This window comes from Danio aesculapii, chromosome 2, assembly GCF_903798145.1.
Source record: "Danio aesculapii chromosome 2, fDanAes4.1, whole genome shotgun sequence".
NCBI classification, from domain to species: Eukaryota; Metazoa; Chordata; class Actinopteri; order Cypriniformes; family Danionidae; genus Danio; species Danio aesculapii.
Window position 1 is genome coordinate 16,960,083 of NC_079436.1, and position 18,332 is coordinate 16,978,414.

The following is an 18,332-nucleotide window of genomic DNA, read 5'->3' on the forward strand; positions in this document are numbered from 1 at the left end:
TATAGTGACACTACAACGTGTTTTCCTTCTCTTGTTTTCCTGTGTATTTACCTCACCTTGTTTAATTAGTTATCCTTGTCTGCTGCCTGCCTTCCGACCTCTCACCTGTTATTCTAACTACAATTCTGAGCTGCCTTTATATATCTGTTTGCACCCGTGTTGACCATTGCTTGCCTGACCATCCAATAAACCTACATGTGGATCTGAACCCAGTTGTCTGTCACTCCCCGTGTTACAATATATATATATATTATGTATATATATATATATATATGTGTGTATATATATGTGTGTGTGTGTATATATATATATATATATATATATATATATATATATATATATATATATATATATATATATATATATGTGTGTGTATATATACATATATATATATATATATATATATATATATATATATATATATATATATATATATATATATATATATATATATATATATATATACACATATATATACACATATATATACACACACACACACACACACACATATATATATATATATATATATATATATATATATATATATATATATATATATATATATATATATATATCTACACATATATACATATATATATATACACACACACAACACACACATATTTAATTTGATGCAGACACAGCAACATACAAAAAATCACACTACTCATTAAACAATTACAAATCAAAACGCGTTTCACATATTCCTCTTTTTAATCTCATTTGTCAATTTTTTGACAAACAGAATTGTGCAACACAACACATGTTGCAACATAACAGAAGTTTAATACTGAAATTTTTTTACATAATAATACTAATAAATATAATAATAGAGATAACAGTGACTTCACCAGTGAAATCACAGTTGTTCTACAGTGTGAATATTCATCATTGGCATTACAATGACAAACATGAGTAAAAACTTAGAGAGTGAGTAAAAAGTTATAGCTTTACATTGTAACCTTAACATTAAATTGGGTGAAACTGTGGGAAACTGTAGTCAGACTTCTATAAATAATTGTCCTCCATTTATTGAAAACAAAACAAAAAAATCTTATTAACAGAAAGAGTAATCAAAAGCAAACAGAGTAGTGAGGAAAAAAGGACATGATTCGATCGATTTAATAAAGACTAATGTCAGTCAGAGTGACATGTTCACCAAATCCTGTTCCTGACCAGTAAGAACATACATCAAGAGGAACCACATTGTTTGACATAAACAATTGTGTATTTGACGTTTATTGTTCTGTGAATATTAAACGCTTATATTCTAAGAAATTAAACATGTAAAAGGGTTCAAATTTATTTGACAAAGATGTATTATAATGACATTAAAAGACAGAGGTGTTTTTTTTTTTTTGTAAATATATACAGTAGCACATTAGTTTGTTACAAATCACTTATCAGGTTAAAGTCATTAAGTATGGGAATGTTTGTCTCACATATTAAAGTAGCTTAAAAAGATGGATCTGGGATTAGAACTAGTGGTAATATCTGTTACCGCAGAAAAATATAGTTGGAATTGTCTGTTTTTTTAAGCAAAAAGCACAGCTACAATAAATTGTCTGCAACTGTAATTCCTTACTGTATTTATACAGGGGTAATGACTCTTATAATGTTAGTACAATTAAGCCTACCATACAAATGAACTTGTCATAGAAAAAAATTAATGGTTTTCTTTGGCAATCAACATAATCACCACAAATATGGTCAAATTTCTATTTACACCAGAATTCTCCTTTAAAAGAAAACTCTTTGGATCCTGTTTTTATTTAATACGACATAAAACGTCAAATTAAACGTACCAGAAGAATCACCTGATAAGAACGCCTTTTAAAAGAGAAATTATTTGTTATAAAGTACAAAGATTTTGTATTACTTCAATAAAGTATGCTGGCACAAGAATGGAATTATTCTGTTCTTCAAATTTCGGAAGACTGCATTCCCAATACACAACTGGGAATTACATACTATTGCTTTCACACATATGAAAGCAGGTTTCACACACACAGTATGATGACAGCAAAAAGGTCATAAAACACACAAGTAGAAAATAGTAGCAACTTTTTTTTTTTTACAAAAAGTCTCTTTGATGTTGTAGTACAAATCCCTCTGATAAGAGGTCCACGTTTCTTCTTCACAAAAACCATGTCAACATTCAAATTGAAGGTTAATTTGCATTGATTCTGTAGGATGTTAATTTGCTCCTTTTTTGGGCTATGTAGAATAGGCAAAGTCCCAAGACACAGTAATCCTCTGAGGGGTTCTCAGGTAGCAGGAGAATAACATTGCTCCACTTACTTAAATAAGGTCAACCAAACAGCCATTGTAGAAGCTGTTTACATGCTACGTCTCAGAAGATAAAGTAGAATGCGTCACTATCTCAACACAGTCTGTCTTTGAGAGGTTCTTGGTATCCTGCTTAGCTCCTTCCTCAACCTCTAACTCAAACTGAAACTTGTCTCCACTGGGACTTCCTGCTTCAAAGAAAGGAGGGGAGGGACTTTGTGGTATCATGCTGTAGTACCAGTTCCTGTTCTCCTCTAAAGTGTCCAGAATATCCTGGGCATCTGGATGCACCAGGTCTGCCCAAGTCTCCCACAGCGGGTGCACAATGTAATCAATGAAACCAACCTAGTAGGAAAGCAAACACACAATACATTTCTCATAGAATCAGTCTGATTAGACCAGTGCTTCTTTAAAAACGTTTTCATTTTATTAAATGTGGACGTGCCTGGCATCTTAAAAATATATATTTTAGAAATCTGTGCCAGTTCATTTTTTACAAAAAAAGAGCTGCATACCTGTGACTTCTCAACTGATGCAGTGTGTTTGTCACACATTGGGCTGATCTCCATACCACGCTCTCTCTCTCTGTCACCCTGGTGAAAAAACTCTTGCATAATGCGGTCTGTCCATTGCTTGTACAGATCTAATGGCTTTGTGGGATTACTGAGATCAGCACAGTGAACCATATTTCTTAAGACCTGCAGAGACAGAGTAAATCCAGGGTAAATTTGATGCCACCTTTTAGTTTTTTGAACTTACAGTTTCTGAATTTCTTAATTCAATTTAACATGGTACACTGTTTTAAATAGTCTGTAAGTTGACTTAACTAAAGTGTTTGCCAACTCAATAAAAAAAAAAACTTATTGTGAGCTGAGTTTGTCCTAACAATATCTTTGTAAAGACCATTATTTAGCTTCCCAGAAATCCTTGCATGATACTTCACTTTTTTGTTGACATTATTATGATTCTTTTTTAGTTTTTTCAAATCAGTCATGTGCCAGTGTCGTGTATTTGTGCTCTGTCCCGGACTGGGATATTTTAATTGTGTCGATCTTGTCATGGACTTGTGTGGATGTAGACTCGGATTTGACTCGTACTCGTACATAAAATAGTTCATGCTTACTGCTGTATGTTAATATTTCTTTAAATTGATGTTTTCTCGACATGTCTAATAATTGGTGATTGTCTTGTGTGCAACATTTTCTGGTCTCGGTTTAGACTCTCTCTACTTGGTCTCACATTCAAGTTTTATGTTACATCTAATTTTTTAAATGAAGTTTATTGCATTACTTGTGTGAATGACACTGAGCGCCTTCTAATTATTAAGTATGTCTCTCCGCTTTTGGGAAAAGTTGTCTGTGATAATCATATGACTTTCACATCCCCACATGCTTATTGTACTGCACTGTAAAAAAAATAGAAAAAGAAAAAAGTTGACTCAACTTAAAATTGTAAGGCAACTCTCTGAAGGGCTTTTTAAGTGCAGTACTTGGGTACAACTCAAAAAAAGCTCTGCAGCAAGTTGCCTTACAGTTTTGAGTTGAGCCAATTTTTTTACAGTGTGTTTTTGTCTGTGTAACAAAGTACAGTGTGTAGACTAGTTAGTACTTTAAAACATGGGTGAATAACTTAAAAAATTTATGAAATATTGAAATGTCCCTTTTTCTTTGTAAATTGTAAATTTACAGAATGTTTTCATAGTATAGATTAAGTTGTTGCGAACACAAATGTTCAAGAGACATCTTGAAAATGTATTTCAACTAAACTTTGCAAGTTCCAGTTTACTTGGTCAACTATTCAATTCTATCAGCTAAACATTTTAAGATAAAAGCAAAAAGATAACTAATTAAAGTTTTTAAAATTTTTTACAGTGTACATGGGGATTAGAGAGTACTAAAGAACCACAAGTTGTTTATAACACACAAAGGCCGGACTTACTTGTATCCTGTCTGTATAGTTGTCAAGCAGCAACACTCCTGAACTGGTCACCTTCTTGGTCTCAACCATTGTTTTCAAGTCAGCCAGTAAGCTCATGTGCTTGGACATATCTGTTGCAAGCACCTATAGAAATAGATGTGGACTTAGGGTACAATGTACAAACAAAAAAATTGGATTTTAAACCTTTTGCTTACAGATGACAATGTTGTCAAAACTATCCTCAATCACAAACATTTTTCACTACTACAGTACATGCCAGGGCAGTTGGCAATGTCACTTTGTAAATAAATGTGCTGTGTGCATGTGGACATACAGGCCTTTCTTGGTTTATTGTTAAGTAACTGAAATGCACACATTTAAAATGCAAAGTAGCAAAGTATAAATAAGTTACTGCAATTGAGTAGTTTTTCTCAAGTTTGTACTTATTGTTTGTACTTGTACTTATATAGCATTAATGCTATATTAATAGCCATTATTAAGCAGTTTATAAATACAGCTACAAAGGCTGCATTCTTGACTTATAAGCTATATAAAACTGCACACTGTAATTCATTTAAGCAAATAGTTCATTCATAATTTCTTAAGCATTAATGCTATATTAATAGCCATTATTAAGCAGTTTATAAATACAGCTACAAATGCTGCATTCATGACTTATAAGCGCATGTATAATTTGCCTAATGATTTATTTGTGATTTATTAATTATGTATTTTCATACTTTGTTAATGATTAATTTTTTATTACTAAATCAAGTATTGCATTATTTACAAACCAGTTTTTAAGAGGTTTTAAAGATTTTTCAGTATGAGTAAATAAATGTATAAACGTATAAACTTATAAACTATTTAATCGAACATATTTACAACATAAAATCCAGGGGTATAGTAATAGTTATTTTGAATGTTTATAAATGCTTTATTAACTCAACTACCTTATTCCAACTACAACTTTAGTGACCCAGTAAAGTGAGGGCTATTTATGCTTTTTTAAATCCCTTATAAATGACAACTGAAACAGAAATAATGACCAAAATATAAATTTCAAGATGCACAAATTAAACTATATCAAATGAAAAATAAATCTTTGCAATTTTATCTAAAATGAAATTACGCTATTTCTATTTTAAATTGCGCGGTGGCGCAGTGGGTAGTGCTGTTCGAGAAGAAGGTCGCTGGTTTGAGCCCCGGCTGGATTAGTTGGCATTTCTGTTCAGTTTGCATGTTCTCCCCATGTTTGTGTGGGTTTCCTCCAGGTGATCCGGTTTTCCCCACAGTCCAAAGACATGTGGTAGAGGTGAATTGAATAAGCTAAATAAGTCGTTGTGTATGTGTGAGCGAATGCAAGAGTGTATGGGTGTTTCCCATACGCAGCTGGAAGGGCATCCGCTCCGTAAAACATATGCTGGATAAATTGGCGGTTCATTCCGCTGTGGCGAACCCTGATTAATAAAGGGACTAAGTCGAAAAAGAAAATGAATGAATGAATATTGTTGTTGTTTCATCAAACTGTATGCTGTATTTTGCTGTTTTTCAGCAATGATTAAACTGTACAGTAATTTATTTTTTAAAGGTACAATTGCAAAGATTTATTATCCATTTGATACTAAAGCTGCGGTCATACTCCAGTTTGAGCATGTGTAATTCTGTAGCTGCGAAAAGGGGTGGGATTAAACAAGATGATTAGACATTTATAAAAGCAAGCGATTGGTCCATATTTTAAATTTCTGTCCAGAGAGGTCATGTTTTGATCCTCAATTGGTCTCACACAGTCAAGTGTTGCGATTTCGCAGGTCAGAGTTCACCAAGCTTGAACTTTGCTATGCATTCGCTTGCGTATGAATGAAAGTCTATGGGGAGAAAAGTCTAGTGTGAACGCAGATCTAGACTTTAATTGTTATTTATGAGGGATTTACAAAGCATAAATAGTCCTTACTTTAGAATATGTCTTGCATGATGCTGTGTTGATAAATTATTTATTATCATACAAAGTAATTATTACTATATGACTGAATAATAAGATATATAAATGCTAATTTGAACAGTGTAATAATCATTTACTTACTCGTTCTGAATGATCTTTAAAACCACCAACAACTGTTACTATGTAGTAAACTGTTACTGTTTACTATGAACGCAATAATTAATTTAGTATCGAAAAATTATCCATTAACAAAGTATGAAAATACAAACATTAACCACCTTACATGTTTGATATAGTTTCATTTGTGTATCTTGAAATTAATATTTTTGTCATTGTTTTCTCTGTTTAGAATATGAGCCATTAATAATAATAATAAGAGATTGTCATATGAGGGATTTACAAATCATAAAATATCCTCATTTTACTGGGTCACAAAACTGCATGTATTTGAGTCAATAAAGCATTTATTAACATACAAATTAGCTATTACTATTATTCTGAATATTAATATATACAAATTTGAATTTAAATTTTATTAATCATTTACTATACTCACTCTGAACAATCTTAATGCGATACTCAATTTAGTAACAAAATATTCAACATTAACAAAGTATGAAAGTACAACCATTAAGCACCTTAAACATGTTTATACATGCATATATAAATAAAACAAATGCTGAGTTAATTATTATTATTATTATTATTATTATTATTATTATTATTATTATTATTATTATTATTATTATTATTATTATTATTATTATTATTATTATTATTATTAATATTAAGTGTTACCTGGATGTTTTTTTGTTTGTTTGTTTGTTTGTTTGTTTGTTTGTTTGTTTGTTTGTTTGTTTTTTTAATGCAGCAAACATATACTGTGTGAAAGCAATTCAAAGTGTCCAAGAATGCAAAACATTGTTACATGCATTGGCCAACAGACTGCATGTCTGCAGAAATCATAAAATGGTCTTAAACAATTACTAAAAGCACTACAAAATGTTACATTTTCAAAAACATGCAATTTGTCAGTACTGCAAAAACTGCTGGACACTCATAGCTTGTTAGTCAGGGTTCAAAGTGTAAAACATAAGTGTTAACAAATCGGTAGATTTTTGCCCCTTAGGTTACACATTTTTCGCTCCGCATGTAAACGCACCAACCTGCCTTCTGTTGGCATATTATAGGTGCATATATTAATGGATTGTGATCTCACATTAATTAATTTTACATTTTAAATGTATAGTCCAAGAATGGCAAATCATTTTACTTACACTTGAAAACCATTGAACACCCTTGAATGAACTATTAAGTCACAGGGTATACAGTGGAATACAGCGTCATCCTCACTACTGTACTCACTATTCTTGAGTACATTAAGAAGGGCCATCTTTTACTCTGAGTACTTTGAGTAGTTTTGACAGACACTTTTACTCTACTTGCACTGCAATGTTTTGTCAATAATACTTGAGTATGATTTTTCAGTATCTTTCCACCACTGCATATTATGTGTATATCTGTGTATGAATATTATAATACTTATTTTAATATACTCTACTTTAAAATAAATTGCTTTTGCTACATTAACCATAGTTTAACAATATTCTTTGCAGTCAAACAGGAGTTATACAAATGGTCATGAGGTGTGGGAGGTTTATGTGAGGGCAAACCAAAACTTTTCCCAAGCAGCAAAATGTTGGCCAGCAATGCCTACCATGTCAATAACCATTTTCCTGAGAGTCTGCCGCTCCTTCTTGGAGAGGTTTTGGAAGAGATCACAGTTTTCCCCTTGCAAGAGTTTGAAACCAACTGCTAGGTGATGGTTTTCGAGAACAGACTCATCATTGTACATGAGTGCAAGCTCAGAGTCTGCAGTAAAAATAAGCATGATGTTTATAAGAAACATGAAACAGCAATAATTTTCAGTCTTTGTTCTTCCACATGATTTGAGTGCCAATGATTCCAGCTGCTTGGAGCCATAAACAAGCAATATTTAAAGGGAGGTGTAGATTAAAAATACACTTACTTGTATTAATTAGGAACTGGTTTGAGACCCCTGGGTGGTCCACATCATGGATGGCTGCTGCGAAGAGAGCTGCTTGGATCTCCAGGTCAGTAAAGACCGCCTGTAAATAACAGTAAAGGACAGTGTTACATGACAAGGTGACCATTTTCTAAATGCATTTAACTTGTTAACTGGTTTAAATGATGACCTTTAATAAAAGAAAACATTGTATGTGTTGAGATGTGGGGAAAAAAACAGTTGTTGACAAAACATTGGACAGTGTTTAGAGATTAGATGGATGATGCATGAGGAAAAAACAGCAAACAATACAATAACACAATAAACAATAAACAGAAAAAGTTATTTTATTTTTATCTTATTATATTTGTTTTTTTTATATATTTTTATTATTTATTTAAATTATTATTTTATTAGTACAGAGTGACCATTGTAAATCATTGTCAGGATTGTAGTTTTTATTCCTATATTGTTCTTTTGTTTTAAACTTTTTGATTGTTTTTTAAATGCTATTTCTCTTTTATTCTGTTAGATATACTGAAATGAAATATTTAATAGAAATATATTAAAAAGTATTAAACATTATATCTGGCACAGTGGGTAGCATGATCGCCTCACAGCAAGAAGGTCGCTGGTTCGAGCCTCGGCTGGGTCAGTTGGGATTTCTGTGTGGAGTTCTCCCCGTGTTCGCATGGGTTTTCTCCGGGTGCTCCGGTTTCCTCCACAGTCCAAAGACATGCGCTATAGGTGAATTGGGTATGCTAAAATTGACCATAGTGTATGTGTGTGAATGAGTGTTTATGGGTGTTTCCCAGTAATGGGTTGCAGCTGGAAGGGCATCCGCTGCGTAAAAACATGTGCTAGATAAGTTGGCGGTTCATTCCGCTGTGGCAACCCCAGATTAATAAAGGGACTAAGCTGAAAAGAAAATTAATGAATGAATAAACATTATATTCAATGTATCTTACATCCAGTGCAGGTGTGGACAGCAGGATGTGTGTAGATTGGGCCACATCAGCTGCATGTAGACTGTTGTGATAGGCCACGTCTGCATGGTAGTGGTCTTCAAGGGTCATCATGTATGTCACAAAGGTGTCCACTGGAATCTTAAATGTCTTCATCAAATCTCTCTCCTGGAGAAAAAAAACCCAGTTGCCTTTCATGTAATAAACACTTCTCTAGACTTGTTAGATAAGCTTTTTTGTGCACAAACCTGAAAGATGGCATACATTATGCAGGCTAGTGGGCGTTGGTGCGAGTGCTCTGCCACTTTGAAGATGTTCAAACCCCACTTGTTGATGTCCTCCAGGTCCTACAAAAACAGTAGACAATGATGCCAAAACCTTAAGCAATGCACAATATACAAAGTGTTCTGTAGTGAGCAGATCACTTCATAGTAAATGTATTACACACACAGACACCACCTTTTTGAAATGTACACTACATATACATAACATACACATGTTAACTATGTTAAATATGTTAAACTATGTTAAATATGCAACACATGTAAACTATGTATATATACTGTTCTCCCTCTACTCAACACCTTAACTCGTTCTGATTTGGATTGTAATGTAATAATGTGCACCTTTTGTGAAGCTGCTTTGGAGTGATAATTATTGTTAAAAGCCGATACAAATAAACCTGAACTGAACTGATTTGAATATTCATACAATTACACTACAATAATTGCACACAGATTCAGGAGATGGTGAATATACCTTTGAGAGCAGGTCGTCCAAGTCGGTTTTCACACCGAAGCGTGTCGTACTACAGCTGCTGGATAGACCTGATCCATGCGTGACCTTTCTCACCCCGCTGATCTGAGTCATTAGCTGCTGCTGCCTCTTCTTCCTCTCCCGTGATTTTGGAGTAGACAATGGAATCTCCAGTTCATTCTGTTTGTCTACAGACAGAAAGGTTTTTACCTTTTACTTATGTGACTGTTCTTTTCAGCACTCACACATTCAATTTACAACAGCAGTTTTGACACTTCAGACTCTATGAGTATGAGTTTACAGGTCAACTGTTGATTTTAGTTCAGCTGTTGATGTTGTGGCTTATGCTGGTACCAAAGATGGATACACACACATACAGATGCATGTGAAAAAGTTAAGACACCCTTTTAAATGAAAAAAAGAAAACGTTCCATATAAAAAATAATCTGATCTTTGGCAGGTCTTAACATTTGGAAAATAAAACCTCAGATGAACAACAACAACATACAGCATTAACACAAATATGTCAGGCAGTTTATTGATCTGGAGATTTCAGGTGTATGTGAACACAATGCCCATGCCAGAGCTAAAGTTTAGGCAAAATCTACAACAGTACTAAACCTGAGAAAGAAGAAAAATTGTGGTGTTGTAATAGTTCAGTCAAAGTGCAGAGCTCATTCTGACTGAATTGATGTAGTGAAAATCTCAAAAACTTAAAACAAGAAACATTTATTCCAGTAATTACTGCTAAGTGTGGATCTACAAGCATCTGAACCATGGGATGACCTATATTTGTCAACCAAGGCTTTTCTATTTTGGCTTTATTTTATAGTGAAACAATAATGTTGTTTAGCTGAGTTTTTATATGAACCTAGCCATTTCCCGATTCAGAAAACATATTACATTTTTCACATGCCAATCTTTTTAAAAATGAAATCATTTTATTCATGGTATGATAGTCACCATCACACTCTAATGTTAATTCTACTGTTGTCTTTCAAGAAAAACACTAAACAAAAGTGACTTTAATAATACTATGTGTGGAAAAGCAAATAAACATTCACGTCTTTTGAGATGACTGAAAAATATGTTGACTTTTCTTTTGCAGTGACATCAGTTTGAGCTCTCAGTAACACTGCATATAATGAGCGTTTGCCTCAAATCTTCCTATTGATGTCCGTATAAGTAAGTGTGTAGGCTGTAGGGCTCTGAACGACAGGGTTTGGGGAGAACAGTGACCCTGTGGCATCTGACGCAGACTGCAGTTTCATCCGTCTTTTCCCTCACACACTGATGTCAGACCAGATCAGACTGGTTTGTGAAACAGCGTTGCAGGCCAGTAACAGGCATTCCATCCTCTTTAGCTTTCATAGTTTTCATGGAGGAGCTAGAAAGCCTCTCTTACAGTGTTTTTTTCTCAATCACCTTTTAAAGTAGATCAAGCTTTTAAAAGACTCTGTGTGCACACGTATGACCTCATTACATCATAATACTGCTGTTTGTTGCTGCTCCCCCACCCCGTCTAAAATAAGTTGATTTGCGCCTGGGTATGGAAGTCAGAGGGAATTTCATTTAAAAGTTTTCTGTTTCAGGGATGGTACTGTATTTTCATTGAGTTCTTATAGACATGTTTGCACTGCGCTGAGAATTGTTCCTACCAACACAAGTAAGCTTTTCTAGCAAAAACATGTTGTGACTATTTGTTTTGTATTGCATTGCATATTTATGTATAGAAATAATATTATGTAACATTCATTTCTGTAATGTATTATTAAATTTCACAGCTTAAGAATGAGGTTACTGAAAATTTACACATATACTGCCATTAAGCACATTTATGGTTGATTTTTTCTTAAACAAATGTTTTTAAAAGTCTTTTATTTTTCATTTATTGGATCAAAATAGTAATGTTGTAAATAGTTTTTATCATTTAAATTAACATTTTTCATATTCACAATTGTGCAATTATTACTAACTGTTTGCTAGTTATTTTGCATGCTGCTTTAATGATTTGGGATTAAAGTACAATACTTTAAGGGAGTGACCTCACAGCAAGAAGGTCACTAATTCGAGCCTCGGCTATTTTATTGAATAAACTAAATTGGCCGTAGTGTATGCGTGTGGATGAGTGTGTATGGATGTTTTCCAGTACTAGGTTGCTGCTGGAATGGCATCCGCTGTGTAAAACATATGCTGGATAAGTTGGTGGTTCATTCCACTCTAGTGACCCCTGATGAATACAGGGAATAAACCAAAGGAAATGAACGTATGTACAATACTTTAAATGTTATTATTTAAAACGATTATAAATATTGCATATTTATTAAATTCAACTGCAAAATTATTGATTGTTCGTTGATGCCAAAAATTATTCAAATATTAAGCAAATATCATGCTTCATTAATACATTTAGTAAATTTCCAATTGTAAATATATAATGTTTTGTATTAGTAATATGCATTGACAAGATATTTATTTTGAAAACTTGAAAATAACTCTCTCAATATTAGATGTAACCCCCATATATCAGATTTTAAACAGTTGTATCTAGGCTAAATACTGTTCCATCCAAAGAAACCATACATCAATACAAGTCTTATTTATTCAGTTGAAATGTGATGTACCTGTATAAATCTCAATTTCCAAAAACCTATGGGACTTGTGGTTCAGAATCACATGTATGATAACATTTTCATGTTTACTTTCAACCTGTTTTTTGATTTTGAATTATCCTTTAAAGACCATGAAAAGGAAGTTCAGACTCACCTAAGAATGTATTGGAAATGAACTCAGACACCTGGTTTCCAGAGCGACTCATCTCAGACAGATGTGTCAGTTCCCGATTCAACATCCTCTTGAACTAAAACCACAAAATAGGTCTTGTTACAGAAATTCTACATAAATAGTACAAGATTTCTGTTTATATACAATATCAATCCTTGTCATGCTTCTTTTAAACTAGCATTAAAAAGAAATTTGCCATCCAAGAAAACCGATAATCACAATAATCTGTTCCGCTTCATATTTTTGACAAAAACACACACCTTAATGTAACCCCAGGAAACCGAGAACAGGTAATTGACTTCAGACATGTTGGAGGTTTTGGCTATAGTTGCTTAAAAAGTGAATTGATCTCTTCATTCAAGTTACACAAATCTTTTGTAACACGGACAAAATCCTATCACTGACTTGTCAGTCCACCGTTTTTCCTAATCCTGATCTCATCCCCCTGTATTCCCTTTCACATCCTAGCAATGTCAGAAGAAAAAAAACTGCAACCAGAATGAAAAACCAAGACAGAAATCTTCAATTTTAAAATCCAGTCTGTTTTTCCTCTCCTTTGCCATCCCTCTTCTCTCTCTCTATTCTTCTTTGCTCTCTACATCCTCTGCAGCATATATGGATTCATGTAAACACAAAAATCACACAATTCTGGCCTGCTGTTATTTTAAAAATCATCCTATTCAATAAAGTTGAAAGAACAGAGCGTTTCCATTAAAAAAAAAAGCATACACAGAAATATACATTATTAATTAGTCCTGCACACCTAATGCCAAGTCCTACATCAGTTTCTATCAACTGAATATTTATGCAATATTTTGTTCTGCTAGACAACTGTGAACAAGGTTTTGCAACAGCCCATTTTTCCTGAAACTCAAGAATTAATTAAGCATGGTGTTAGCAAAAGCAAGGTCATGGAGCTAATTCCCAGAAAATGTCAAATAAGAACGTATCAGTTACATCTTACACTTTTAATGCACTTCACTGGACTTCACTAAACAGAACTAGACACTGCTGAACCAATGCCTCTTAAATGTCATATTAAATGTTTTAAAATAAATTAAGTTAAATTGATTTATTTAAAATTGTTCTATTTAATATAAATTTAACATTTAATTGTATTAATATTTAATTAATTTAATGTCCATACTGTTCATTTTAATATATTTTTTACAATAAGTATACAGTAAAAAATAATATTAGATTACTTCAGTTTTAAACATTACATTTAAAAGTATAGTTTTTGCATACATTCAAGTCAAACTAAATGCAACATAAAAGTTGAGCAAGTGAAACTTCAGCCATATGACCATTTTAATTAAATGTTCTTGCACAAATCGAAACATATTCAAATCTCTAAAGATGTAGGAGAAAAACTAAAAGCTTATGTTCTCAACATAAAGTACCTTAGGTAACATGAATCTTAACCAAGACATTTGAAATCATTTCAGCATTATACTTGCTTTTGATTTCACTTACATATTAGTCAAAATATTAGTCAAAATTATTTCATGGAACACAAACTCACAACGAGCAGAATGTTTACTAAAAAAAGTTAGCGATGATGAATATTTTATTACAGCGCTTTTATTACAAAAGTATTGCTCATCATTAGTTAATTCATCAAGGTAACTTATGAACCTCACCGCAATGTGTCACCTTTAAATAAAACATGAAAAGCAATCTCCAATATCCAGCGCTGATTAACCAGCAATAAAAATGTATCACACAAAACTTGCACTCACTCACCTCTTTATTTAGCACACCAAACTTTCTCCTTTTCTCTGAGTAGCATAGTCCCATTGTTGCAGTGATGATGTGCTGTGCGCTACTTGTGTAAAGGCAGTGCATGTAAGCTCACTTTGACTGGTGTCAGGAAGTGCGTTAGACAAAGTGCTGACTGATTCACCACTCACTGCTCCTCCCTCTCTCTTTCTACAGCGTCGGGTACAGGCGTTATAAGATCTCACCACTCATGATCTGACTAAACTGAACTGTTGATGACGTAAACTGAGTACTTGCACTGTGTAGCTGAATTTCAGAATGTGTTGCCTTTCCAGAAAAGAAAAAAAAATGATACAAATAATAAAGTAACAATATATGGGTTGTTGACATGATGTTGAATTTTCACTGTCAAGCATGACATAAAAAAAATAAACAGTAAATGGTTAAACATTTATTTGTCCTCCATGGTTAAAAAAACTGCTGTGTTAATACATTATTTACATTTTTTAACCAAATCTCAAAACGTTCCTATTGTGCGACTGTTTCAGACATAGTTCAATAAATTACAGCTCTAATAAATTAAAAAGTCAGCTTTACAATTTGTAACTGAAAGCCATGTCCTCTGGTGTGACACGCTAATCCAATTCAACTGAAAACTTTAAGTAGTTGAAGGAACCCATTCAAGATCATGTGACCGAAGCTCCCTGTGAAGCCAATGACGTACATCGGTTCATTTGTTTGTCTTCGAATTTTATACCTCATAAATACCGGATGTCAATGGTGGTGTTTTACAATTAAAAAAAGCCTTTTTTCTAGCTGTCTATTTGCCAACTATCTTATTTAAATACATATTTTTATTAATACGTTTTAATATAATATAGGACAAAATAATTATATTAATGTCTTGGTGATTTCTGAAGGATCATTTGCAACATTGTACCACAAACCCAGTTTTATGTTGCACTAGCCAAAAACACATTGTATGGGTCAAAATGATACATTTTAAGTTTGATTTATGTCAACAATCATTAGAAAAAGTAACTCTCTCAAATAAAGGCAATATTCATGATACTAAAAATAGTTTTTTGTTCACAAATGTAAATCAACATAATCATGATGGTCTCTATATTCATCCAAACAAAATAAACCTTTCAAGAGATCTTTGTCAAATGTTCAAGCAGCAACTATAGTTGCCGGAGGGCAAATACCTTGTAAGTACATAAATCATTGGGAATTAGGAAATAATGCGTTTAAGTTTATAAATCAAGGTTATTGGTCTTGTTTAATGATTCTTGCTTTCATAATACCCCATATAAACATAACTTAAGCCCTGCTGTCCACATTAATTGCAGCCTTTTTCTACACAAAAACACAGTATTAGGTCACTGAAAACCCTTTTTTTTTAAACTCTTGTCAGGGTGAAGATTTTCAAAAGCACCAGGGACTGTGTTTTTTTTTTTTAGAAAATTGAGAAAAAAAGTGTGTACATGTGGACATGGCCTTAGGAACTCAACTGAAAACTCAATAAATCTCTCAAAATCTCAGCTCATCAGCACAAACACTCCATGAACAGAATCAGCAGCTTTACTTGTTACTAAGCTGTCTGACAATTTCTGTCAGATGTGTACAAACTGTGTGTAGTGAGATTCACTGAAAATACTTGTTTTGTTAGATGACACTATTGTGGTATTTGTTTATTTTTGTGTATTTACACCAGTATTTACTTTACTTTTTGACCTTTTGATTTTTATCTTCTTCCTTGACTGCTGTAACTCTGTAGTGTTGGACCAAATACTCTCTACCCTTGGGATTTTGCTGTGTAGGGAATAAGATATTAAAACTGTTGAAATATTTAATATATATTACTATTTGTATTATTTATTAATTATAATTAATTATTGCAATTCTTTTTCATTTATCTTTTTGACACACAGTAATCTGTTGGGAAAACTAATGTGTTTAATCACTTTAAGACAAATGGATTAGTTCTTTGTGTTTTCATATTCAATTAATTTTATGATAGACAATTTTCAAGGGGTTCATATCTAATGGTTTTCTAATTATAATCATAGTAATTATGTTTATGAATATGACTTGATCTTTTGAAAGCAGTTGTTTTGAGTTAGAATGTGAAATGTTCTCCTCCTATCAAATTTTACATTGAAGAGTTCTTACAACGTATTTTCCCATCGGCAACTATAGCAGGGTTTCTGCAGATATCGTAATGTCAAATTTAGGACTTTTTAATACATTTTTAAGGCCATTAAGTATTAAATTTAAGACCTATATCACAATATCAAAAACACGTGAGACAAAATGCAAAATCACAAAATTTGTGGTAAAATAAAATTATTTAAATTGAACAGTACTAAAGACAGGTTAGATGCACCACTGAACTACAGAAAAAAACCATCTTAAGCTGGATTTATACTTTCACCTGGTGCCGCATTGCACACCTCCGCTGACTGCGCACACACCTCACGAAACGAACGAGGCTTTTATACTTGCCCTGTTCACTGTTGTGATATTCTTCAAAATGACAAAAGAAACCCACTGTAAAGTCAGACGAATTAACAAAGAAGTAGAAAGTTTTCAGAACTTTGTCATAACATTAATAACATTCAAGATTTTTTTAATGATGATTATAAAGTTTTATAACCATTCAAGATTTTTTAACTCTAACTTTGATGCATCACTTTCTTTTGTTCATATCTCAGACAGTTCTGACTATTAAAGTTAAATATTAATGACAAGAGAAAATGGGTTGATCTACAATAATTTTTTATTATGGCAAGAATAAAAGCAAAAAACTAATTAAAAATACTGATGTTTTTTATTTTTTTATTTTGCCCACTCTATAATTCACACATTATTGTCTGGCTAGTTTCTGTCCTCTTCTTAAATGCTAAAAGGGCAATAACGGTCCAACAATCTTGTCCATTATCACCAATAAAGCCTAGAAAAACAGGGCATCAGTATACTGTAAACTGGTTCAAATATTCTATTCCATTTAACAAAGACATAATTTGTTACTTAATTTTAGTTTGTAGCTATTAGTTTTAACGGCAAAACTGTACTATATATCAGTGTAAAACCTATAAAATGGTGGAAAAACATGTTCTGTAATATTAAAACCACATGGTTCTCCACTTTTGCCATGGCATCTTTTTTTGTTTTATTTTAACAAACTTATCCCTTAGGTTTTTCCAAACTTTTACAAAAACTGTCCTCCTTTCCCACTGCAATTTTAGCCAATAATTATTCGTCATCTGGTTATCTCTATGATGATCACGCATGGAAGGATCATTAAGATGTGTGTACAGGCGTACTTGTTACAGACAAAATCTCTTCAAAGTGTTTCATATTCAACTCAAATCAAATGCACGAACTGTAACCCCAAAATCTGTTCACTCCGCCAGCCGAAATCATGTCGTGCTCACCGAATGCTAACGTCCACAAACACAGCGATGACGTAACATTCGCTGCGCGCACTGTGTTCAATAACCGAAAGCTGATTGGCTACTGCATGCTGGTCTCATTTGTAGTTGTAATACCACAAACTACAATAGGACTTGTGTAATAAAGAACTACAATGTAAAGTTTTTTTATTCAAATTATTTCATTTTATACTAAATAGAGAATAAAATAAGACATCAAATTAAACTATTAAAAATATCTATTAAATGTTTTATACAGTATAATTCTAATACTATGCTGCACTTAATAGAGATAAGATAAGATAAGATGATAAAATACAATCCTCAACTGTACTGCATTACATATATAGCACAGCCTAAGACCAGAAAGCTTCAATGTGCCAGTAATGTATTGTGTGTGTGTGTGTCTTCTATAGCTCCGTGATTTCTGCTTACATCTAATTAGATATCAGGGCAAACAAAACAATGTGGAAATGCTCAAATAAAGTTTA

General features: G+C 32.8%; 1 protein-coding gene across 3 annotated transcripts in view; it reads right to left on the reverse strand.

Moving 5' to 3' along the window:
• Positions 1-716: 716 nt before the first annotated feature.
• pde4bb (phosphodiesterase 4B, cAMP-specific b) overlaps positions 717-18,332 on the reverse strand; it is a 152,140-nt gene continuing 134,524 nt past the window's right edge. For all 3 annotated transcript variants that reach the window (XM_056473792.1, XM_056473778.1, XM_056473786.1), the window contains 9 exons: positions 12,665-12,758; positions 9,902-10,086; positions 9,391-9,489; positions 9,146-9,310; positions 8,181-8,280; positions 7,869-8,023; positions 4,231-4,353; positions 2,808-2,990; positions 717-2,637 (listed from right to left, as the gene is read on the reverse strand). In XM_056473792.1, coding sequence (XP_056329767.1) covers positions 2,350-2,637; positions 2,808-2,990; positions 4,231-4,353; positions 7,869-8,023; positions 8,181-8,280; positions 9,146-9,310; positions 9,391-9,489; positions 9,902-10,086; positions 12,665-12,758 — 1,392 coding nt within the window. In that variant the 3' untranslated portion in view covers positions 717-2,349. The remainder of the gene's footprint in view (positions 2,638-2,807; positions 2,991-4,230; positions 4,354-7,868; positions 8,024-8,180; positions 8,281-9,145; positions 9,311-9,390; positions 9,490-9,901; positions 10,087-12,664; positions 12,759-18,332) is intronic.